This window comes from Cololabis saira, chromosome 2 (genome assembly GCF_033807715.1).
Source record: "Cololabis saira isolate AMF1-May2022 chromosome 2, fColSai1.1, whole genome shotgun sequence".
Classification (NCBI taxonomy): Eukaryota; Metazoa; Chordata; class Actinopteri; order Beloniformes; family Belonidae; genus Cololabis; species Cololabis saira.
Window position 1 is genome coordinate 4074773 of NC_084588.1, and position 26823 is coordinate 4101595.

Here is a 26823-nt window from a genome sequence, read left to right on the forward strand (position 1 = left end):
AGCTCCATGGGTACCAGCTCCATGGGGACCAGCTCCATGGGGACCAGCTCCATGGATACCAGCTCCATGGTTACCAGCTCCATGGTTACCAGCTCCATGGGTACCAGCTCCATGGTTACCAGCTCCATGGGTACCAGCTCAATGGTTACCAGCTCCATGGTTACCAGCTCCATGGTTACCAGCTCCATGGGTACCAGCTCCATGGGGACCAGCTCCATGGGTACCAGCTCCATGGATACCAGCTCCATGGGTACCAGCTCCATGGGTACCAGCTCCATGGGTACCAGCTCCATGGTTACCAGCTCCATGGGGACCAGCTCCATGGGGACCAGCTCCATGGGGACCAGCTCCATGGGGACCAGCTCCATGGGGACCAGCTCCATGGATACCAGCTCCATGGGGACCAGCTCCATGGGTACCAGCTCCATGGTTACCAGCTCCATGGATACCAGCTCCATGGGTACCAGCTCCATGGATACCAGCTCCATGGTACCAGCTCCATGGGGACCAGCTCCATGGGGACCAGCTCCATGGGGACCAGCTCCATGGGGACCAGCTCCATGGATACCAGCTCCATGGGGACCAGCTCCATGGATACCAGCTCCATGGTACCAGCTCCATGGGGACCAGCTCCATGGGGACCAGCTCCATGGGGACCAGCTCCATGGGGACCAGCTCCATGGTTACCAGCTCCATGGATACCAGCTCCATGGTACCAGCTCCATGGGGACCAGCTCCATGGGGACCAGCTCCATGGGGACCAGCTCCATGGGGACCAGCTCCATGGATACCAGCTCCATGGGGACCAGCTCCATGGGTACCAGCTCCATGGGTACCAGCTCCATGGTTACCAGCTCCATGGTTACCAGCTCCATGGGTACCAGCTCCATGGGTACCAGCTCCATGGTTACCAGCTCCATGGTTACCAGCTCCATGGGGACCAGCTCCATGGTTACCAGCTCCATGGTTACCAGCTCCATGGGTACCAGCTCCATGGTTACCAGCTCCATGGTTACCAGCTCCATGGGGACCAGCTCCATGGGTACCAGCTCCATGGTTACCAGCTCCATGGGGACCAGCTCCATGGTTACCAGCTCCATGGTTACCAGCTCCATGGGTACCAGCTCCATGGTTACCAGCTCCATGGTTACCAGCTCCATGGGGACCAGCTCCATGGTTACCAGCTCCATGGTAACCAGCTCCATGGGTACCAGCTCCATGGTTACCAGCTCCATGGTTACCAGCTCCATGGGGACCAGCTCCATGGATACCAGCTCCATGGTACCAGCTCCATGGGTACCAGCTCCATGGATACCAGCTCCATGGTACCAGCTCCATGGGTACCAGCTCCATGGGGACCAGCTCCATGGGTACCAGCTCCATGGTTACCAGCTCCATGGGTACCAGCTCCATGGGGACCAGCTCCATGGGTACCAGCTCCATGGGTACCAGCTCCATGGGTACCAGCTCCATGGGGACCAGCTCTGGTTCCAGTGGGATTGTAGCAGTGAGTGTCTCACCTGGTCGATGACGCTGATGGCGTCCCTGATGTTGATCTTCTGATAAGCCTCCCACAGTTCACTCTTCCTGTACACTGACTTCCTCAGCAGCAGCTTGCTCAGGTAGTTCTTATCAAACTGCTCCCACCTGCACACAGACACATTTTAACTAGAAATAAGACAAATATTCTTGTTAAGATTTTGAGTTTTTGCAGTGTGGTGAAGTTTCTGTTGCATAACGTGACGTTCTGAAGCCTAAATGTCTGTTTCTCTCTGTTTACAAGCAAACGTGATGACGGAGTTTTTGCAAATTTCCACTTTGGCCGGAGTTTTCAGGAACGATGGCTTTTGGAGACTTTGAGCTTCGTTTTCATGTAAACGAACGGCCAAAACGCATGAAAACACCACCGGTTTTTGCTACGTGTAAACGGGGCCTCAGATGAATCGTTCCTTACAGTCTCAGATATAATCCATGGTGGCATGTCGGGTTATAAGAATCTTTTTGCCCAGAAGAAAAAAGAGCGACAACAACAACCCATAACTATGTTCTTCTCTGGAAAAAACACACCTGCACCGCGGCTTTAGGAGAAAAAGACGCTACAGAGCGAGTCAGGATGCAGCAGCATCAGAAGAGCAGGGAAATACGCACCAGTCACAATCTGTCCTACTGTACTTACTGTATTTTTTTCATAATCATTTTTCATTTTCTCCCGTTCAAATCCAATTAAAGGAGCTGGAGGCTGGATTTATGAAAGAAAATTGTATAGGTTTTAATTTTTCTAGTAATAATGTCAGATGAAGCGTTCCAAACCCAAAAGAATGAGCCCTCTAGTGTATCTCTCCTTTGCCTTGAACAGGCTGTGTGCTGCAAAATGTGCTGCAATTCGGGCCCAAATTTCCCGTGCTGTCCTGCGGATGTGACGTCACATGACGCTGCATGCCGGTTCTCCCCGTTCTCCCGTGCCGGCTTCACTGTTGGCTGCAGTACCCCCGGCGGCCGTCGTGGTGAAGGGTGGCGCTAGAGAGTCTCATTTCTTAAAAGGAGCCTCATGCTCCTTTAATCGGGTTGCGGTGGGGCGGGGCTGATCGCCCCATTTTGGAGCCTTGTATAATAATTGTAAAAAAAAAAACGAGGGATTACTGTATTGGGTTCCTAGGTTGTTTCTGTTACAGGACCAGGACGTTGGTGGGACTCACTTGTCTCTCCAGTGGTTGTAGCCCTGCAGTCCTGCTATGTCCTCCACTGCAGTCAGGATGTGATCAAAGGCCTGACACACACACACACACACACACACACACACACACACACACACACACACACACACGGTTAGCCACAGGTGTTAGAAGTAGCAGAGGCAGAGGGAGAACAGGAGGAAGAGGAAATGACGTTACTCTCTCGTGGATCTCCTCGTTGATGGTCGGCTTCCTGTTGGTGGACCGAGGAACTTTCAGCCACTTCACCAGCGGTTTGATGGTCAGACCCTGAAAGCAGAACCAGAACACAGATGCAGACAAGGTGAGCAAGAACAGCACATGGAACCAGTACTCCAGTTGTAAAAAAGAATCAGGGGGATGGGGGATTTGATCATATGGGGACAGATAATTTGTGCTGATTACAAATAATATAATAGATTACAAATAATAGCAGTGACCAAAACACCTGCAGAAATACTGCAGGAATGACATAGCAGCAGTTAAATGCAGCCTTCTGTAAGCTTTAAATATCCACTGGGCTTACATCAAATACATCAAAACACAACAATAAAAAACACTTTTCTGAACTTATCAATATGACTCTGTCCTTCACAGGATAAGTAACATGGATCACTGCAAAAACTCACAATCTTAACAAGAATATTTGTCTTATTTCTAGTTAAAATGTCTCATTTTAGTAAAAAAATCTCATTACACTTAAAACAAGACTCATCACTGGAAAAAACAACAATTTTCACCTGTTTCAAGTAGATTTTCACTTAAAATAAGTAGAAAAATCTGCCAGTGGAACAAGATTTTTTTGCTTGTAATAATAAAATAAATCTTGTTCCACTGGCAGATTTTTCTACTTATTTCAAGTGAAAATTTACTTGAAACAGGTGAAAATTGTCAAATAAGTTATTTTTCTGGTGTTATTTTTCTGGTGATGACTCTAAATGTTGAAATAGCAGTAAAACCACATTCATTGATGAAATGACATAAGGGATGGAAAGGAGGGATGGCAGTTTTACAGGGGGGGGTGATTTTGACCGTTTTTATTTCAGGGGGGGATGCCATCCCCCCTCATCCCCCCTCATCCCCCCTCAACTCGGAGAAGTACCCTGGTAAAGAGGAACATTATTCTTCCACCAGAATATCTCGTGCTTTTCTTTTTTTTTACTTATTTTTTCTTGAACACAAACTGATTAATACACATTTACACTCTTTATCCATGTTAACAGATATTAACAGAACCTGCAATCGTGTACAGTGAAATAAAAGACATGAAAATAAATAAATAATAATCATTTGTTAATGCTTCTGTTACTAGAGACCAGCGGTCACTGAACTGGTTAGTTTTTAGCCTCAATCTTGCTGTAATTTCCTCCATCATATACACACATGTTTTCTCCTCTCTCTCCAGTGTGTCATGATGGGGACTCTGGTTTCAGCCAGTTAATGACTGTTATCATTTTTTGCCCACTAAAAGTAGAATTCTCAGTAGAGAAGCCAGATCTCTCTCCATCATATCATCCGGAAGTATAGCTAGTATGACTAGGGCTGGCCTCATAGTAAAATCAACATTTCATTTCATTTCTTTATTTATTTAGAAAGAGACAATACACATTAATTAACATGAGCACTTGAGTCCATCATGTACCTGTAAATGTGCCAGATTTAGCCATCCAGGCTAATTTACATCTGCAGTCCCTGGCAGGTTGATGACATATAACATGCAGAATCTGTTTCATCTCTAATTCAACCTTTTTCCAGAAATCAGTGCCCAAAATCAATGTGTAAAGTCCCCAACCAGACCACAGCCTCTCCAACACAGCTCAGACATATTGCTGTGTTTTGATGTGATGACAGTACAAAGTACCGCATCTTCCCCTTCCAGTCAAACTCCCTCCATATTGGGCTTCATTTCACTGCTTTCTGATCTCCCTTCAGTGACGTACGGGCGGCAGAGCTCCTACCTGGAACATGACGGTGAAGAAGACGACGACGATCGTCGTGGCTACGAAGTAGTCCTTGGCTTTGACCCGCTCTCCGTCCAGCAGCACCACCAGGGCGAACGCCACCGCCCCCCTCAGGCCGCCGTACGACATCACCACCTGGTCGATCTTGTCCAGCGGGACCAGGCGGAAGCGGTTCAGGACCCAGGTCTGCCCAACCACCCCTGAGAACGGAGGCCAGGCACGTTTATTTGTATAATTCAACACAAGGTCATTCAAAGTGCCTTACTTCAACATTAAAAGCGGCAAGACACAATGAAACAGTAAATAACTAATAAAATTAAAGCTGCAAGCAGCGATGAACGGGCCCTCATACTCATGGACACTGCCCCACACATTCCTAGGTCAATAATACTATAAAAAGTGCCTTTGCTGTTCACATAAAACTCAACTTATCATCATAAGCATATCAGAAATGACACCATCCACAACTCTCTATGTCAAACCATTCAAAAGTTATGGCAGAAAATAGGAACTATGAAATATCGACCAATCAGAAGAAGGGGCGGGGCTAATTCACACCAATGAAGATTAAGGACTCAAAACCAAATCCGATGACACCACCCACAAGTCTTTATGTCAAACTATTCAAAAGTTATGGTAGAAAGTAGGAACTATCAGATATGGACCAATCAGATGAAGGGGGGGCGCTTTTTGGCGTCTAGCGTCGCCACGGTAACACTTTTGACTGAGAAAAGTAAGGCGCGTTGTCGCAGGATGGAGACGCACATTTTGATGTATAACACACCTGGGTGCACGTTACGGTTCGGGCCGTATTAACTGCTGAAGGAATGGCATAAATTGCGCCAAAATGACACGATTAATTCAAAATGGCCGACTTCCTGTTGGGTTTCGGCCATGGCGCCAAGAGACTTTTCTTTAAGTTGCGACATGATACAGGTGTGTAGCGATTTTCGTGCATGTACGTCAAACCGTATTGTGGGGCTTGAGGCACAAAGTTTTCTAGGGGGCGCTGTTGAGCCGTTAGGCCACGCCCATTAATGCAAACCATGAAATATCACATTTATCGCCAGGCCTGGCTTGTGTGCAAAATTTGGTGACTTTTGGGGCACGTTTAGGGGGGCAAAGAGGCCATCCTTTCGTCATAAAAGTAAAACAGAGAAAGAAAAACAATTCCTACAGATACAATAGGGCCTTCGCACTGTCAGTGCTCGGGCCCTAATGATAAGAAGAGAGGTAAAATAATAAAAAGCACAAGTTGTTAAAAATAAGGGCCTCCTCATCCGTTCACCTCGCCTCACAACCGTGAGGGACAGAGCAAAACTCACTTCCCCCATCTTCATAACATTGATTCAATAACTCACTTTACGCTTCAACTCAAAGCTCATCTGTCCAGGAGTTCCTGCTGTCTGATGTCTGCACAGTTAATGCTTTGATGCTGCGACCATAATCCAGACTTGTCCATTTAGCATCATTGTATTATCAATTTATGATCTCTAATTGCTTTTATTTATATCTCTATAGTGTCTGTATTTTATTGTTTTTATTCTGCTTTTATCTCCACAGTGGCCTTGAGTGTTGTGGAAATGCCCCTATAAAAAAATGTATTATCATTAATCTCGATCCTACAGTCCTCTCCAATTTCACTCATATTTACTTTTTTTTTCCCAAGGTCTTAGAAAAACCTGTTTTTCCAAGGTCTTAGAACAACCTGTTCTCATCCAGTTGCTCTCTTTTTGCTGAGGATTCAGAACCCTTTATAGCACTTAATCTACTCTGCTGAAGGTCCATAACCACTTCCTCCTGTCCCTGGATGATAATAAAATAACTTTTTTTTTAAATATACATTTTATTGGATTTTTACTGGAATGTTTTTATGCTTCTAAGTCTTTGTGTTTTATGATTATATTTGTAGTCCATGTTTTTATTTGATTGATTTTAACTGTGAAGCACTTTGGTCAAAAAGGTTAGAAGTGCTATATAGATATGGATGGATGGATGGATGGATGGATGGATGGATGGATGGATGGATGGATGGAATCTTCCGTTTACTTTGACTTTCATTTCTTTACAGTCCTATGAACCCACGGGTTTTCACTTCTTTTATAGATTTCACATCCATGTGTACAGGGGTGATCTTTCTGTCCTTCATAATGTAAAATTGTATGTCTTTTAATTGCTGGCTGGCTATGATTAATGTCTAGATGTTATCACTTTAGCTACTTAGTAGTTAGCACTATCTTGGCTTGACTTCTGAGTAGGCCTGTGTTGAAAAAAATCGATTTTCCAATTCTAAATCGATCCTCATATTAATTCCTAAAAATTGATCCGTAGGCCTATGTCTAAAGATCGATTTTTTTTTTTCATCATTACATTACACCTTTGGGTATTTCTTTGTTTATGCTCCAAAAAAAGAAAGGTTTTGTTGGACACAAGAATAACTAGTTCCATGTTTTTGCCTTTAAATATGTTTAAAGGTATTAAAACATTCAAGTTTTCAGTTATAATTAAATAAATTGTCTATATTTCATTACTTTATATCCTGTCTTCGGGTTACATTTGCATAAAATGCTAAAAAAAACAAATTTTCAAAAATGAAAAACCGAAATAAAACGAAAATGGAAAAAAATTAAACGGAATGTGGGAAAAAGAAACCGATTTCATTCGTCTTCTGTTTGATAATTCTGCCCCACACGATGTTTCTGAAAGCAGTTCTATCAGCATTCTGGGAGCTGATTGGTCCTTACAGCATCATTAGCTGCAATACTTGCTGTTGAATCTCAATATAATACTAGTATTCATATGTTGCAGAACTACACAGTCATATAATTAATGCAACAGTTCAAAAAATAGTTTAAATAACACTAACCCAAATCAATATCAGAATCGAATCGGATTGAATCAAAACTTGATAATTGATTCTGAATCTTAAGAATTTGAATTGAATCGATTCTTGACATTTGAATGGATCCTCAGCCCTACTTCTGAGTTGTGAATAAATACCTCACAGAGCATAACCATTCATATGTCCTAACTCTTTTAGCTAATATGATTGTTATGCTGTTAGGAATACTAATGGCACTTTTCCACTAGTACCTACTCAGCGCGGCTCTACTCGCCACGCACCCGTCTTGCACTTCTCCACGACGGGCCAAGGCGGGTGGAGCCGTGCTGAGTAAATACTTTTTCTGCATCTATTCTGCCGAGGTTCTAAGCTGCTGAGTCGGCTGTATCTGACGTCATCACACTACAGGACACTGATTGGTCGGGGGGCGGGTCCGTCAGACGTTTGAATCAGGAAGCGGGAGTCAGCGCGAAAGCAGCCCGCGGCTTCCTCATTTTATCCGACAGGCAACTGCAGTGCAAAAGTCTGTTTCATGATCCAACTCTGAGGTGCAGATGTTCATAAACCTGGTGCTGAGGAGAGAATTAAAAAGGGATCTAGACGGAGATAAGGAACGACCAGATCTACCAGGAGCTCTGTCTCTTCATAGCTGCTCACGGCTCCAGCTGACTTTTCAGCAGCGCCGACAAACAAAATAAAAAAAAAAGCGTTGCCGGTTGAATCTTCTCTCACTCATATTTTTTAACTTGATATCGAACACAAGCCACAGACCCAGCAGCACAGCAGCTGATTTCTCATCAAAACAACCCGCCCACTCTCACCACTTCTCACCTGGGTGTTTAAAAACAAACGAGGACGAGACAGGTGGAGGCGGGACGAGGTGTGATGAGTCGAGGCGCGCTGAGTTGGTACTAGTGGAAAAGTGCCATAAGTGTACCACTATGGCTGCCTGTGAGTTGGCCTGGAAGGGTCCGAGGACAAAGCTCAGCAGAAGGCAGGAACTGCATTTCCCCTGGGCTAACAGGGGAAAGGCCTCTAGCTCTAGGACGCTAGCCCTGGGAGCCGCCGGAATGGCTAGGTCCTCCAAATGAGACATGAGTTGGAATGCCCTCTTAGTTTTTGTCTGGATCTCCGCCAGGATCCAGCTTTGACAAAGCCCCAAGGGGTCCCGAGCACCCCGTTACTACTGTTTGTACTCCGGGAACTTCATGTGAACAATGTTTTTCTGTTGGAAATGCTGCCACAAACGCCACTGTGACCTATATTTCTGTCCCTGAAAAACCATGGAGAAAAAAGGAGGGACTGACCCACAGCTCTGAAGACGAAGATGAAGACGAGGGTGCAGGACACCAGGCCCGTGTCCCAGGCCCACTTGGACTTGTCCACGGCGGAGATTCCCAGGAAGATGAAAATGATGGTCTCAGCGATGCTCGCCAGAGTCTTCATCGTGTACTTGACCGTGGTCCGGGACTTCTGCGAGATGTTGGCCTCCACGTATTTGTTGGCCCCGATGCCACAGAAGGTCATTCTGTCAATGATAACCGGTGGAGGCGTGTTACCGGGTTGAGAACATGCTCAAGATGAAAAAATGTCATTAGAAACTGGAGTGGTTTCTGTCTATAGAGGGTATGCATTGACGTTTCTTTCATCACTAGTAGGGGAAACTGTGGAGAAGACGGGATAACAGCCAATTATCGGCTTAAATTAGTGTCAGTTGGACCTGACAGTGACCCGTACAGTTACCCCAAGAACCAGTGGTCCATGGACATTAATATTTGGTACAGTTACCAAGAACCAGTGGTCCATGGACATTAATATTTGGTACAGTTACCAAGAACCAGTGGTCCATGGACATTAATATTTGGTACAGTTACCAAGAACCAGTGGTCCATGGACATTAATATTTGGCCATGAATCCAGTTTCCTGATATTTATATGTACTTAATTTCTACGCCGGGGAAATACACGAAGCAAAGCTTGAAGGCATACAAAAGTCTTGACGCTTGGTCCGACTTCAAGGCAGGATTTGTTGGTGAAATTAAAGTGATGAGGACACGGAACTTTATGATTTGAATGTTTAACGTTACGTTATCTACCCAAAAATCCAACATTACCTGACACAAAATGGGAACCGCAAATCCACGTTTCGGTGTCTGGAATCCAGTTGTTTCTGTGAATTGCAGCGATCCATTTGTCTCTCTTAAGCTTATTTTTCAGCAGTCTGTAAAACCATAACTCTGATTTCTTGCTAAATCTATGAGTACAGTCGATCGCACAACAGCTCTTTCCCATTTTAGATGTTTTCCAGTTGCTCAAACTGAAAGTTTACGAGTTTATGAGCTGCCACTCAGTCTTTCTGACACTCAGTCTTTCTGACACTCAGTGGGCGTAACTCGCTGTGAAGTCGCATCTGTGACGTCATGGGCATTCCCTCTATAAGTTATCACTTTAGTTTATTTCTGAACTTTCCTGAACTGACAGATTAATGAGTCCCGGATCATCGTCATGGGTTTGAACTCCCCTGTCATCCCTGGAGTATTACTAAACAGGAGCCCCCAAAAAGCCGGAGAAGGCCCTGAGCAAGGCGGACGGACTTACGATAAGATGGCAGAGAGGGAGAAGAGCTCGGCGGTCAGGTAGGCCAGGTAGACCAGCAGGAAGACAAAGAGCGGCTCAATGATGCGAACTTTCTTGGTGAAACGAGTCACGAAGCCGAGGATGACGGCGAAGACCAGACCCACCAGAGTCCCCCCGATACTGACGATGAGGAAAGAGGCTGCAGAGGAAAAGAGAGGAGGAGAGGTGAGGAGAGGTGAGGAGAGGAGAGGTGAGGAGAGGAGAGGAGAGGAGAGGAGAGGAGAGGTGAGGAGAGGTGAGCCTCTGAGGTCAACTTCCCGTCAGCTGGTGTTTCTGTCCGAGAACTCACCCACGCCTTTGAAGTAGTCGGCCGTCTGGACGTTCCCCGGTCCCACCTCCACAAAGGAGATGTACACCTTATAAAGAACCTGCAAGAGACGCATAGACCACTGGTATCTTTAAAAGCAGACATCCATAATTTGAATGAATGAATGAAGTTTATTCAGTCATGACAACACAAAAATAACACAACACCAAAAAACCTTGTGCACAGCGTTAACATTTCACACAAAACCAAAAATCATCTTTACAACTGTCCTGAACGCATCAGGGCTGTGAGCCAACGCTGATTGGCTGTAAAGGCTGATTTATGGTTCCGCGCTACACCGACGCAGAGCCTACGCCGTAGGGTACGCAGCGCCACGCGGCATATGTGCGCATCGCCGCGTATCGTACGTCGTATCTCTGCGTTGGTGTAACGCAGAACCATAAATCAGCCTTAACAGTTACAGCCAATTTGCCGACTCTGCAAATTTGCTGCCATGAAGGAGATGAGCTAAACTTTAAAAGAGGACTAAGCATGTACAAAGTTTTGAATGTTACCCCATTTTCCACGTTACCTGGATTATTTTGGGTTATGGAAGAGTCACCATTGGTGAGTCAGTGTAACCTTCTTAAATAATGTCTTTATCAGAAGGTTGTGGTATTCTTGACCAGCTGCCTATTTGAATGAGCTTTGTGTTGTTGTCAACTAGTCTAGAGTCTATTCTCTGTTATTGAGCTCAGAAATTATGTTATAGACCGCTTTGTCTATATCTATCTAAATAGATTGTGTGATTTTAGACCAGTGTGTGTGTGTGTGTGTTCTTCTGAACAAGTTTGTGACTTTACTCTGCTTTCTGCAGCATAGGCCTAGAGGCTTGGCTCAATAAAAGTGAGAATAAATGTAGTTTGATGGGTAGGATGATGTTGTTGAACGTTAAAATGACATCATAAGGGCCCGTGGAGAATGCTCCGCCCCCTCTGTACTGAGACCCACACTCCCCCACTGGTTCCTGGTTTAGCTCCTTAGTCATGTTTTTGGACTGTTGGAAGACGAATACCTGCAGAAATCCCACAGCAACATCACGGCAGCTCCATCTACAGGACCATTACATTTCTAAACTTCAAATATCTTTTGTTTCTGCTCCTTTCAAACTCTGCAGCAGGTTTTTGGGCCCAGAAGTTTAATCTCTAAACTGCTCAAACTTTTCTGGAACTGCTCTGTCTCAGTATGTTTTAGGAAACATTAGTGTACAGCTCATTCAGGCCTGCCTGTGGGATTGGAGGTCACGGCCACAGAATTCCCACAGTTTGTTTTTTTCCATTTCTCGGTGGGATTAGCTCATATTCTGAGTGCTGCGGAGGATTAGACAGCAGCGGTTAATCTGCTCACAGCTGATTAATGTCAGCCTGCTCACATTCAGCATGTTGCTGAGTAACGCTGGAGGTTCTTCTCTTCAGGTTCTGTCTTTGTCCATCCCGCAGATCAGTTACTCTGGGAAGAACGCTGGTTTAAAAAGGGACCTTCTGCTGTTTTTCTGGTCAGTCATCCTTCCAGAGCCACAACTCTAAATACAATCCCAACTTTTAAAAAAAAATTAAAGTAAGACATATTCAACTTTATAAGTGGGCTAAAAATTACCAGCTCACACTGAAATCAGTGGCAGCAACACATCTCTAATGATGTGGTACACGGGCAACAAAAGGGCTACCAAAAAGTCTTACCAAAAAGAAACACCTGGTTGAACTTCTACAACTAACAAAGTGATGATTCAGGAACATCTAGCTCTACCCTGTAACGTTACTTCTACCATTTACATTGGAGGGTGTCATCTGCATGCGTTTGGATGTTCATGAGGTGTATGAGGACGAATACAGCTACAGACAATCATTTAGGTAACTAGTAATGGGCCGAGCATAAATCCCTGTAGGACACCTGAGGACATCTGATTCTTAAGGGCCAATCACAATACACCCCCTACTTTCTACCACTAGCCCTCACCCACTACCACTAGCCCTAAAAATGAGTAGGTCCTTGTAATGTTCCCTAGGGATTAGGACACCAATACGTCACTGCATGGTTTATATTCGGGTACGTAAGTGACTGCGTAGTTACGTTTGCACATACGTCACACCATATCAGGAAGCCCAGAGATAAAAGCTGTTTTAATTTCCGCTGTAGAGCTGTTAATATGCCCCTTTATTAAGTTTTAATATTTTTTCAGGCGTAAAAGTAACCGTTAAGATCCCCCAACCTGGGCTCAGTTTATCCAAATAACGCCTGTTAAGAAATTTGATCCAATGTTTTCGGGATGAGAACCCGAGCCTACGGTGTAGGTAACGTGGCGACGCGGACCGTACGGTGCGCGTCGCCGCGTAACCTACGCCGTACACTCTGCGTTGGTGTAACGCGGAACCATAAATCAGCCTTTATTCTGGCGAGATCTGAAGATACAACGCAACAACGGGCAAGCGGGTGATTATGTACATTCACTGAGTGAATATTATGAAAGTGAAATATAAATTTCTTGCTAGAAATGTAACCAAAACGCATTTTTATGCAGAAATAAACTCAAAATATTGATTTTATTCACTAAAAAATAAGAAATGTCCGCCTTCTTTTTTTGTTTGATTCAGTTTGCAAATGATGACGTAAAGAATTCTGGGAAATTTCTCTAGCCCTCCATCAGCGAGTCAGAATCTGAAATCCCTCGCTGTGAAGGGCTAGATTGATACACACTAGCCCTCGTTATGTCCACTAGCCCTACATGCAAAGAGGAATTGGGACACCACTACCCTCACAGGAACGCGCAACATTTAGGGGTAGGACTGAAAAATAGGACTAGGGGCGGATTGGGACTGGGCCTTAAGCCTACCTGGAAAAACATGGGCAAAAAAAACATGGAAATGTAAGTGACACTAAAAAGATGCAGACGCAGGTGGTTAGGCCGCAGGAAGAGCAAATCCATGTGGCCACCAGGCAGTGCTAGGGTGGTAGCCCTGGTAGCCCTGGAGATCGTCAGGCGGACCAGTTGTTGCAATGTGGATTCTATACCGGTGCGTTGTGGTCAAGACAAAGCTGAGCCAAAGAGGCCATCCAGATAAGACTCTGTTTACCGTCGATCTACATTTGTACCCTTCACCAACTGTGGGTTGTGACCAAGGCAACAATATCAACATCCCCCTTAGTGATATGGGGAGAAGCTCCACCCTTCAGGGGGGGACTGGTAGAAGAACCACTGGTCCTGCTCATCCAGAGAAGCTAACTGACGTGGTTCTGGTTAGGATGCCTTGGGACACCTCCTTGTCCAACCAGGAGAACGCCCTGATGCACACAAAGGACACATTGGAGTAATGATATTTCTATGCTGACTGGGGAACACCTTATGGCGCTTTTCCACTAGTACCTCGCCTCGGTTTGGTTCTTTCCCACTAGGGGTCTAACGTACCGAGTAGTAGGGCTGGGCGATTATACGATCTCGATTTGTGATCGCGATCGAATTAAGTTCGATCACGGTGATCAGCTGTGGGTATACTTTCTTGATCACGTGCAAAACATGCTGCAGCAAAGTGCACGACAACCAATCACAACCCGCTTTCCTGGCACCGCACTGTCTGCATTAATTGATCATGCGCATGACATGCCGCAGCAAGTTGCATGACCATAGGCAGTAAACTAGTCACATCTGCCTCCCCTGCACCGGTGGGAGCAAGCGTGACCAGAGAGAATAAAACTACAAGACAACAACAACCGCAGGCTAGCGTTAGCTTAGCTTCGAGCCGACCGGGACTCACGGTTTGCGGTTATTTATTTATTTATTTATTTAACTTCTTCCGAGCGACCCTCCGAGACGGGATTCAGCACTCTTCTGACACCATGTAACATGCCTTGCTTAGGCAGTCGGTAAGGATCCAGACGGGAGACGTACGTAGCTCTGTGTTTTACGTTTATTCACCATTCCATGCATACTTCTGGTCCGTTCCTTAATAGCAGGGCTTTCCACAAGCGCCGGCCATATAGCCGACTACTCGATTAGGTCCAGCCGGCTACTTTAATGACGCTTATTTTTTTAGCCTATAAATATTATTTTTTCGATTTGAATAAAATTAAATGTTTTTCTCATAGACTGACAATAATGTCAAACTGAACCGCACTCATTAAAGTTGTGATTCGCTCTGCTTGTACCACAAATTACTCTGATCTGATCACCGCCGACTTCATAGAGAAACTCTGCGGCACCGACATGGGTGCGTGCGTGCGTGTGTGCGCGCGCTCAGCGGAGTGAATGTGTCGGAACGCGGAGGCAACAAGCCGAGCTCACCATGATGCTTCTTTTGTCACCATAAAAACGGTACGTCCTTATTACTCAGGCTATCCACTACGAAATGTAATCAGTTTAATCAGTTCGTATTAAAAAGAAAGCCTAACCGCGTTGCGACGCGCGCCGTACGGTGCGTACTGCCGCGTACCCTACGCCGTAGGCTCTGTGTTGGTGTAACGCGGGACCATAAATCAGCCATAAGTCCCTTTAGGCTAATACTGTGAGAAATAACCTCTCATAATAGCAGTACTACAGTTAATAAATGTAATAAATGCTCCTACTGCCGTTTCTGCTGGCTACTGAGTCCCGTAAGTGGCGAGTGAGTTTTAACTCCTTAATTACTAACCAGCGTCAGAGTCACGCACAGTACACAAACTGTGATGTTAGAGAGCCACCTTTTGGTCAATTTAAGCAACAGCATCGCCAGCTGCTTGACAGTGACTCATTAGTTTACTGTTTTTGTTGTTAATAATGTCATTGCAATTTGATCTATGCAATTGTGAAAAAAATGGCAAAACTGTGAACAACCGCAATTTTTGGTTGGTTTACATTTTAAATGATCATGAAAATTTTTTTTGTCTGCTAAAACTACTTGAAACTTTTTTAAACTGCTTAAAACTACCTGTTTGTTGTGCCATTTTCTATATGGCTCTTGTTAAAACATGCTATTTGCTTTATTTGTTAATAAAAAAAAAACTAATATCTGGTTTCTTTCTATTTTATTCCAGAAGGGAGGGGGGATCTTCTGATTTAAAAAAAATCGTGATTAAATATCGAGATCATTCAATATGGGAAAAAAAATCGTGATCACTTTTTTTGCCATAACGCCCAGCCCTACCGAGTAGATACTTTTTCTGTATCTATTCTGCCGAGGTTCTAAGCTGCTGAGTCAGCTGTATCTGACATCATCACACTACAGACCACTGATTGGTCGGGGGGTTGGAGTCAGACGTCTGAGTCAGGAGGAGGAAATCAGAGAAAGAGACTCTGACGGATTCTTGTTCACTTTATTCAACCAGCAATGGCAGCAAAAGTCTGTTTCATGATCCAACTCTGAGGTGCAGATGTTCATAAACCTGGTGCTGAGGAGAGAATTAAAAAGGATCTAGACGGAGATAAGGAACGACCAGATCTACCAGGAGCTCTGTCTCTTCATAGCTGCTCACGGCTCCAGATGACTTTTCAGCAGCACCAAGACAAAACTAACAAAAAAAAAGCGTTGCCGCTTGAAGTTTCTCTCTCTCTCATTTTCTAACTTGATATGGAACACAAGCCACAGACCCAGCAGCACATCTATCATCTCCTCCAGGTTCTACATCTTTAGTGTTGTTGTCTTCTTCGTTTAGATACACAATCAAATACGTCACAGCAGCTTCTCTCCAACCTCCTACTTCTGCTCCAGGTGCTGAATTGTTATGGAAAAGAAACCAGGCCGAGCTGAGATGAGTAGAGCCGAGTAGGTACTAGTGGAAAAGCGCCATTAGTGTTCCAGAATTGCCGGCGGGGTCGGGAGCTGGAGGGAAGAGGTTCTGGGCTCTGCTAGGATCCCTGCCCTCACCACCCAAGTCCAGACCAGCAGAAGTTCATGGATGGATTGATCTTAAAGAGTCTCTCATAACATCTCATCATCTACAGCACATACTATTAAAAGACTGTGTAAGAACATGGAGAAACCTCTGTGTGCCAGGGACAAGAGTGAAAATCACAGTGCATGGACTCGGGAACAAGTCCAGAGAGTGATGGTGTGTTGCCATAGCAGGGGTCGGCAACCCAAAATGTTAAAAGAGCCCTATTGGACCAAAAACACAAAAAACAAATATGTCTGGAGCCACAAAAAATGAAAAGTCTTGTATAAGCCTTAGAATGAAGACAACACATGCTGCATGTATCTATATTAGTTATAACTGGGGGAAGATTTTATTTTTCATTATGCACTTCGAGAAAAAAGTCGAAATGTCGAGAAAAAAGTCGAAATTTCGTGAAAAAAGTTGAAATGTTGAGAAAAAAGTCAAAATGTCCAGAAGAAAGTCAAAATTTCGAGAAAAAAGTCGAAATGTCGAGATTAAAAAGGAAAGAAAAAGAAAGAAAAAGAGAGGACAGAAGAATAAAAGAAAAAAAGGAAGAGAAAAAAAGAGAAAAAAGGAAAAAAAAAGAGAAAAAAGCAAAAAAGAAGAATAAATAGGAAAAAAAATAAAGAAAAAAAAGAAGAAAGAAGGAAAAAAACATCAGGTCAAACATTTTTGAAAAGCTCCAGGAGCCACTAGGGCGGTGCTAAGGAGCTCTGTAGCCGCGGGTTGCCGACCCCCGTGCTTTAGTGACAGAGGCTTACACGGCCAAAAGCCCTCTATGAATCCATGGCCTTTCTGATCACATGGGGTCGTTCTGAACAGCAACAGACGATGCTGAGCTAATGAAGGGGGCTGGTGTGTCTTGTAATACCACTGTCTCCCACTAGAGGTGCCCTCATGTCAGCAGGGGTGTGTAAACGTGTGAACTTTCTTGTGATATGCTGCTCCCATGTGGTCAGGACCGGTCCAGAAACACCCCCACCCTCTCTCTTTTGGAAACCATAGATATCATCACGAACACAAGTGGGGAAACAGTCTTTAGTGTGAAGACTCCTCATTGGCCCTGTGAGGCTCTCTGTTGCTATGGCAACACAGCAACAGACGGAGCTGTGGGACAGCGCGTGTTTCTTTACAAAAAGTGTCAGGATTCACATTTGCTGAGTCACCGGAAGCTGATGTATGAGGGGGGTCATCAGTCATTCAGAGCTGGTACCCAGCACCGCTGACGCTCATCTACACCTGTACTTGTCATTCAATCCACTCCCACCTGTCGGCCACTGCACAAAGTTCAGCTCTTCTCACAGAGATTTCCCCGTGGATGAATAGACACGCCTTTAAGTAACCTGGCCAACACCGAACTATCGATCATTCCAGTCCATCATCAGGTAACAGTGCTGAACCGTCTCTTCATACCCTGAAAAGCCTTCGCTAGCATGATCCACAACCAGCGTTCCGGGACACGTCACAACCTCAGGAGACCAGGGACCACTTTCACCCCTGGACCTCCTCACGTCCGCCATCAACCTGTTTAAGGGTGTTTTCACACCTGTCCCGTTTGGAGCAGTTGTTCCCAAACAGGGAGCGTTTCCCCCTAAAGATCGGTTCGTTTGGTACATGTGAACACAGCAATCGCGCTCGGTTGCGGGACAAAACAATCGAGCCGAGATCTCCTAGGAGAGGTCGTCTCGGCTCGCTTCCATTCCAGACCTGGAGCGGTTCGTTTGCAGTGAGAACATAATCCACACAGCAACCAACACATGTCACTCATAACTGTGCTTACGATGCTCCATAGTTGTTCTTCCGCGTTCATTTCTGACAAATGAGAGAACAGTTGGTTCGCGCATGGCATTTGTTAACAGCTTTAGAAAGATACAGGCGGTTGCCTTGTGAACACAAACGAAAAACGAAACAACTGTATCGATTTAGGATACACTAGGTCCCAAGACGATACGATTTCCGATACGATTTGATATCGATATTCTAGTTACAATAACGGAATAATGTGATCCTTCCACGCACTACGTCTGGCCGGAGAAACCCCACCCTGTCTGGTGAAAAGATGCGGCCTGCTCACTCCTCAGGTTAAGGAGGAGACCTGAGCTCAGTGCAGGAACTCCCGGGGTTGGTAGAGGGAGCAACGCCCAGGACTGAGGAGCACTGGGTGATAAAATGTGGAAAAAAATCGGGATATAAAATGTTTTTTTATTTTTTTAAATTGATACTTGGATTTATGTATCGATAATCGTTCCTACACATGTATATCAATAAAATATTGATATATCGATATATATATTTTTTTTTTACCTTGTCTGCACACATATTAATGGTTAATACCATGCTGGTAAAAACCTAAGGTATATATATATGTGCATTATGATGTGATATATCGATATTTTTAACCCACCCCTAATCGATTTAGCCCCTGAATCGGAACAAAACAAACGAGGTCTGAAAGCACCCTTAGTGTGTGGACCTTTGGGACATGGGTTCACCGAGTCCAGAGAGGACCACGGACTTGTCCCTCGGTACGTCCTTGATCACGATCACATCCAGTCATGTGTGAGTTTGTGTCTTACCACAGTGACGGCATCGTTGAGCAGCGACTCCCCAAACACGATGATGAAGAGCATCTCGTTGATGTGGACCTCCTCGAACACGGCCAGCACCGCCACAGGGTCCACGGCTGAGATCAGGGCCCCGAACAGCAGGAAGTCCATCAGGTCCGCCTGCACACGCTCATCTGCACACGCAAAAGGACATGTCCTCATTTCACTGCATCTAATGTAAAATATCTGTCACTCCTGACCTCAGGTCAGTCCATGTGCACGACTGTGCAGCCGGTTGCGTGAGGGATCACGCTGACTCAGCTGGAATAAGAAAGCAGCTCAGCTTAATGACAGATAGCTGGGAGGGAATATGTCAAAAATCATGAAGATTGTGCACTTGGTGGCAAGTTTTTCATATTTGGCATGGTGTTAGGTTTGGACATAAGGTTTTCAAAAACCACCGCAAACAAATTGTGACGCCCCCTAGTGGCCGGTTTGTAGAAAATTCGAAATGGCTCCCGCCGAAAAGACCAAAGGTCATATCTTAGCTTCTCGTGGTCCTAGATTGTTGTATATTGTCACTTTTTCTACTTTTTTGGTGCTAGGAATTCGATTCTGAGATAAATTTCCTTTTTCAAGGACATGTTGAAGGTCAACTTTAATTTTCAAGGTCATTTTTTGCCCCAAAAACTTAAGAATTAAGTCACATAAAAATATTGTATAGGGCTGTAGACCCCTATTTTCACCCCAAGGAATGCAATTTTCTGTTTATTGGACAGGTCACTATCGCTGTAGTGTCAATCTCATTGGGTGAGAACAGTGACCTTCTTTCAGGCTTAAGATGAACAGAACCTCAGAACTAAGTCACAGTGAAAGAATAGGATTTTATTAAAATAACACACAAAAAACATCAGCTGCGCATATTTAAACTCACTTCACACCTACAATGCTGCCTCTACCGCCTTGCTTATTGATTCATTTTGAATTTTCTGCAAACCGGCCACTAGGGGGACGTCCCAATTTTCATGAATTCCCTCCCAGCTAAGAGGCGTTGGAGCATGAGTGCAGCAGGGAACTACACCTGCAGATCTACAACCACTGGCACTGACCTATGATGCCCATGAGTTTGGCCGCGTACAGGCAGAAGCCGGTGCAGAAGGCGTTCCACAGCGTTCCCACCACAGCGTACGTCAGGATGGCTCCCAAGTTGTCGAAGAAGAGCCGGGCCGGCATGAAGTAGCCGGCGTCGCCCACGATGGTGGGCAGCAGGAAGAGGAAGAAGAGGGCGGGATCCAGCTGGTACAGCTGCTTCTTATTGGCTATGAGGACGACCCCGCCCAGGACCAGGCCCAGCAGGATCAGCATGCAGCTCTCCGGCACCACGGTGGTGAACCGCTGGGAGAAGTGGAACACTGCAGGAACAGAGACGGAGCACATCCTGTGTCAGACCACTTATGCTCCTCCTAACCTTCCTCTCTCAGTCCTCTTCAACCTCCTCATCTTCAACTCATTATGTTATTCTCCCACACCCACTTTCAGAATTCTACTCCCCACTTCCTCCTCTACTGCTGCATGCCCTCTCTTCTCACCGGACTGGATCCAGTCAGGAGCCGTGCATTCCTGCAGCTCTCTGTGATGAAGACTTTATGAGCTTCTTTAGCAGTAAAATCATCAAAATTAGAAAAGATACAGTATCAATCAGGCCCATCAGCGGTTGTGGGCGTTTCTTCAGCGTTAGCGACTTCCCTAGGCTCTAACATGAATCTAGACTGTTTTGATCCTATAGACCTCCCTGAGCTGACCTCACTCGTCAATAGAGCTAAATCAACCACATGTATGTCAGACCCCATCCCGACTCCACTATTCAAAAATGTTTTTTCTCTTATTGGCACGACAATACTGGACCAAATCAACCTATCCCTAAACTTAGGATATGTACCACAGGTTTTCAAAGTTGCAGTAATTAAACATTTACTTAAAAAACCTTCTCTTGACCCAGACACCTTAGCTAAATATAGACCAATTTCCAACCTTCCATTTGTATCTAAAATTCTGGAAAAAGTAGTTTTCAGCCAGTTATGTGAACATTTGTATAGAAATGACCTGTTTGAAGTTTTTGGTTCAAAGCATCTTAGGAAGGGATTAGATGGTGTGGCGATGGCTTCCAGTGCAACTGTGAGAAACCTTGGTGTTGTTTTCGATCAACACGAATGATTTCGAATGATTTGTCGTTTAAACTGTATATTGATCAGGTTTGTAAAATAGCATTTTTCCATCTACGTAATATTGCAACGATCAGGAACATCCTCTCACACAGAGTGATGCGGAAAAATTAATTAACGCGTTTGTATCTTCTAGACTAGATTACTGTAATGTGTTGTTAGCAGGATGTCCAAGTAACTTGCTGAATAGGCTCCAGCTGATCCAAAATGCAGCAGCGCGAGTACTGACAGGAATCAGCAGGAGAGACCACGTCTCTCCAGTGTTAGCGTCGCTCCATTGGTTACCCGTAAAACTCAGAATCCAATTTAAAATTGTATTACTTGTGTATAAAGCCCAAAACGGCTCAGCTCCGCAGTATTTGCAAGACCTGATAGTGCCTTATGTTCCTGGCAGAGCTCTCCGCTCTCAGAGTGCAGGTTTACTCGTAGTTCCTAGAGTATCCAAATGTAGATTTGGAGGACGGTTCTTCTGCTATCAGGAACCGTTACTATGGAACCAACTTCCAATCTGGGTTAAGGAGGCTGACACCACCTCCACCTTCAAAACTAAACTTAAAACCTTTCTGTTTAGTAAAGCCTATAGTTAGTGTTAGTAAACCTCTAGTTAGTGTTAGTAAACCTCTGGTTAGTGTTTAGTAAACCTGTAGTTGGTGTTAGTAAACCTCTAGTTAGTGTTAGTAAACCTATAGTTATCTCATCTCATCTTCTTCTCCCGCTCCATCCGTTACCGGGTCGCGGGGGCAGCAGCCCCAGCAGGGATGCCCAGACTTCCCTCACCCCAGACACTTCCTCCAGCTCTTCCGGGGGGAGTCCGAGGCGTTCCCAGGCCAGCCGAGAGACATAGTCTCTCCAGCAGGTCCTGGGTCTTCCCCGGGGTCTCCTCCCGGTGGGACATGCCTGGAACACCTCCCTAGGGAGGCGTCCAGGAGGCATCCGGTACAGATGCCCAAGCCACCTCAGCTGACTCCTCTCAATGTGGAGGAGTAGCGGCTCGACTCCGAGCTCCTCCCGGGTGACCGAACTCCTCACCCTATCTCTAAGGGAGCGTCCAGCCACCCTGCGGAGGAAACTCATCTCGGCCGCTTGTATCCGCGATCTTGTCCTTTCGGTCACTACCCAAAGTTCATGATCATAGGTGAGGGTAGGGGCGTAGATTGACCGGTAAATCGAGAGCTTCGCCTTTCGACTCAGCTCCTTCTTCACCACGACGGTCCAGTACATCGACCGCATTACTGCGGACGCTGCACCGATCCGCCTGTCAATCTCACGCTCCATTGTTCCCTCACTCGTGAACAAGATCCCGAGATACTTGAACTCCTCCACCTGAGGCAGGACTTCTCCACCCACCCGGAGAAGGCATGCCACCCTTTTCCGGTCGAGAACCATGGCCTCGGTCTTGGAGGTGCTGATTCTCATCCCTGCCGCGTCGCACTCGGCCGCAAACCGCCCCAGCACATGCTGGAGGTCCCGGTCTGATGAAGCCAACAGGACAACATCATCTGCAAAAAGCAGAGATGAAATCCTGAGGTTCCCAAACCGGATCCCCTCCGGCCCCTGGCTGCGCCTAGAAATCCTGTCCATAAAAATTATGAACAGGACCGGTGACAAAGGGCAGCCCTGCCGGAGTTCAACATGCACCGGGAACAAGTCTGACTTACTGCCGGCAATGCGAACCATACTCCTGCTTCGATCATACAGAGACCGGACAGCCCTTAGTAGAGGGCCCCGGACTCCATACTCACTCAGCACCCCCCACAGAATGGCACGAGGGACACGGTCAAATGCCTTCTCCAGATCCACAAAACACATGTAGACTGGTTGGGCAAATTCCCATGAACCCTCGAGCACCCTGCGGAGGGTATAGAGCTGGTCCAGTGTTCCACGACCGGGACGAAAACCGCATTGTTCCTCCTGAATCCGAGGTTCGACTATCGGCCGTAATCTCCTCTCCAGTACCCTGGCGTAGACTTTCCCCGGGAGGCTGAGAAGTGTGATCCCCCTGTAGTTGGAACACACTCTCCGGTCCCCCTTTTTAAACAGAGGGACCACCACCCCGGTTTGCCACCCCAGCGTTACTGTCCCCTTCCTCCATGCAATGTCGCAGAGGCGTGTCAGCCAAGACAGCCCTACGACATCCAGAGACTTGAGGTACTCAGGGCGAATCTCATCCACCCCCGGTGCCCGGCCACCGAGGAGCTTACGAACCACCTCGGTGACCTCGGCTTGGGTGATGGATGAGCACACCTCCGAGCCCCAACCCTCTGCTTCCTTAGTGGAAGGCATGTCAGTCGGGTTAAGGAGATCCTCAAAGTATTCCTTCCACCGTCCGACAATGTCCCCAGTCGAGGTCAACAGCTCCCCACCAGCACCATAAATGGTGCCGGCAGAGTACTGCTTCCCCCTTCTGAGGCGCCGAACGGTCCTCCAGAATTTCCTCGAGGCCGACCGAAAGTCCTCCTCCATGGCCTCCCCGAACTCCTCCCAGACCCGAGTTTTTGCCTCCAAGACTGCCCGAGCCGCGGCCCGCTTGGCCTGCCGGTACCTATCTACTGCGTCAGGAGTCCCACCGGCCAACATAGCCCGGTAGGACTCCTTCTTCAGTCTGACGGCATCCTGTACTTCCGGTGTCCACCACCGGGTTCTAGGATTGCCGCCACGACAGGCACCGGAGACCTTGCGTCCACAGCTTCGAGCCGCCGCGTTGACAATGGAGGCAGAGAACATGGTCCACTCGGACTCGATGTCCCCCGCCTCCCCCACTAAACCTATAGTTAGTGTTAGTAAACCTCTAGTTAGTGTAAACTCTAGTGTGTTAGAGTCAGTAGTCATAGTTGCAGCTATAGAACAAGACTATAATAGTTAGTCTCAAATATAGCTTGGTGGTAGATATGCTGCTATAGGCCTATGCTGCAGGGGGGCACCGACATGATCCACCGGGTGGTGCCCCTCACCCCTCCTTCTCTTTCCTTTCTCATTTATTAATTATTTAAGTATCTCATAACCATCATTGTTCTCCATTGTTCTTGTCTAGTTTGTTGTGCTGGTCTGCCCCCCGCCAGGTCCTGGTCCAAGTTTCTTCCCCCCTTATGATCCAGGTCCTGGTCCAGGTTTCTACCCCCTTATGATCCAGGTCCTGGTCCAGGTTTCTACCCCCCTTATGATCCAGGTCCTGGTCCAGGTTTCTACCCCCCTTATGATCCAGGTCCTGGTCCAGGTTTCTACCCCCTTATGATCCAGGTCCTGGTCCAGGTTTCTTCCTCCTAAAGGGGAGTTTTTTCATGCCACTGTTTGGCGTAAGGTTTTTCTCCCACTAGGGGAGTTTTTACCTGCCATTGTTTATGTAATAATTGCTCGGGGATCATGTTCTCTGGAAAGATCCTAGAGACATCCTCTCTGATTGGTCCGTGTGTTTCAGGTACAGATGGTGTGATGTACCTGAAACACACGAATGAAATCCGCTGAGCCGCTGTTGCCAAGACAAACGTGTGTGTGAGAGAGCGAGCGCGACCTTGGAGAGGGGAAATCCATCGTTTAAGAGTCACAAGACACACACACACACACACACACACACACACACACACACACACACACACACACACACACACACACACACACACACACACACACACACACACACACACACACACACACCCTGAGCTGGTGAGTCAGCGAGCTGCAGGACAACAACATCCCAAACATGCAGCTAGATCTGGTATCTGCTGCTCATCCTCCTGCTGAACTCCGTCCAGGGAGTGACTCCTGGGAGGGTCCCAGTGACGTCAGTAAATGTCAGTAAACACTGGCGTTGGCATGGTAACGGCGGTAAACCACGTTAAGGCGTAGCAGGGGCCTCGTGCTGCGGTCTACGTGGTAAATGGCTGGCTGTGAATGGAGCGCTAACTGATGAAACAACGGCTCTTGTTTCAAACATAATGCGGCTTGTTGTTCTGAATGTTCTCGGTCGTCTTCTGCTGAGGTTCTAGGACCGGACCAGCTGCGTCTACCTCGCCATCGGCTCACAGATGCTGCAGTGGTGTCCTGAGCAAGCGTCTCCCTGAGTTTCAGAGGGACGGAGGGAGGAACCTGCCGTGTGCAAGCCCGAGGAGGGGAAGTGAGGATGATCAGACCTTCTGGACGTGTGTGGGAGGGTTATCTGTGGATTCACTTAGAACTACAAACAAGCGTTTAACCCCAAACGTTTCTTCTCGGGGTTCGACTTGTCAATGTTGGAGTCAAACCGCTACGCTCACCAACACGCCTCCTTGTGTTAGCCCCGCCTCCATGACCATGATAGGGCCGGACCTGGAAAAGAGGGGTTGCGTGGTTTCGAGGGAGGTCCAGATTTCTGACCATAAAATCTGACTCAAATGTCAACATTTGATTGCTTAATGTGCAAGAAAGATGTCTGAAGCGGAGGTCACCTGACCGGAGGACCCATCTGTCTGGATGTCTGACGGCCGTGAGCCGCGCAGCGTTTGTGGACAGGAGAGGAGATGCAGAGAGGTTACCCTAGCAACACAGAGCTGTGATGGTGCTCACGTACGACACCTCACAAGAGCAGAAGTCTTCATCTTGTTTTGTCTCTCTGTGGAGCCGGGACTATGTCAGACTACTAGGCCGGACCCAGCCTCTCAAACCTCTCAGACCCAGCCCCTTGGACGTAGCCTCTCAGACGTAGCCTCTCGGACGTAGCCTCTCGGACTTAGACTCTCGGACGTAGCATCTCAGACGTAACCTCTCAGACGTAGACTCTCGGACGTAGCCTCTCGGACGTAGACTCTCGGACTTAGACTCTCGGACGTAGCATCTCAGACGTAACCTCTCAGACGTAGACTCTCGGACGTAGCCTATCCGACGTAGCCTATCCGACGTAGCCTATCAGACGTAGCCTCTCGGACGTAGCCTCTCAGACGTAGACTCTCGGACGTAGCCTTTCGGACGTAGACTCTCGGACGTAGCCTATCGGACGTAGCCTATCAGACGTAGCCTTTCGGACGTAGACTCTCGGACGTAGCCTCTCGGACGTAGCCTCTCGGACGTAGCCTCTCGGACGTAGCCTATCGGACGTAGCCTCTCGGACGTAGCCTATCCAACATAGCCTCTCGGACGTAGCCTATCGGACGTGGCCTCTCAGACGTAGCCTATCGGACGTAGACTACCGGACGTAGCTTATCGGACGTAGCCTCTCGGACGTAGCCTATCGGACGTAGCCTCTCAGACGTAGCCTATCGGACGTAGCTTATCGGACGTAGACTCTCAGACGTAGCTTATCGGACGTAGACTCTCGTACGTAGCCTCTCGGACGTAGACTCTCGGACGTAGCCTCTCGGACGTAGACTCTCGGACGTAGACTCTCGGACGTAGACTCTCGGACGTAGCCTCCCGGACGTAGACTCTCAGACGTAGACTCTCGGACGTAGACTCTCGGACGTAGACTCTCGGACGTAAATTCTCAGGCGTAGACTCTCAAACGTAGACTCTCAGGCGTAGCCTCCCGGACGTAGACTCTCAGACGTAGACTCTCGGACGTAGACTCTCAGACGTAGCCTCTCGGACGTAGACTCTCAGACGTAGCCTCTCGGACGTAGACTCTCAGACGTAGCCTCTCGGACGTAGACTCTCAGACGTAGCCTCTCGGACGTAGCCTATCAGACGTAGCCTCTCGGACGTAGCACCCTTGTGCAGGGGCGTAGCCTCACACTTGTGGGTGATTTCCAGGTGTTGGGTGGGTCAGTTCACCGGCACCAGCGCGT

At 47.0% G+C, this 26823-nt stretch overlaps 1 protein-coding gene across 1 annotated transcript in view; it reads right to left on the minus strand.

The window, feature by feature from the left end:
* The window catches only part of slc9a5 (solute carrier family 9 member A5), a 42343-nt gene that overhangs the window by 12243 nt on the left and 3277 nt on the right, over positions 1-26823 (minus strand). Inside the window, exons 2-10 of the mRNA XM_061736273.1 lie at positions 19958-20260; positions 18879-19042; positions 10441-10519; positions 10113-10290; positions 8822-9042; positions 4670-4872; positions 2892-2981; positions 2697-2767; positions 1521-1647 (exon numbers count right to left, since the gene is read on the minus strand). Coding sequence (XP_061592257.1) covers positions 1521-1647; positions 2697-2767; positions 2892-2981; positions 4670-4872; positions 8822-9042; positions 10113-10290; positions 10441-10519; positions 18879-19042; positions 19958-20260 — 1436 coding nt within the window. The remainder of the gene's footprint in view (positions 1-1520; positions 1648-2696; positions 2768-2891; positions 2982-4669; positions 4873-8821; positions 9043-10112; positions 10291-10440; positions 10520-18878; positions 19043-19957; positions 20261-26823) is intronic.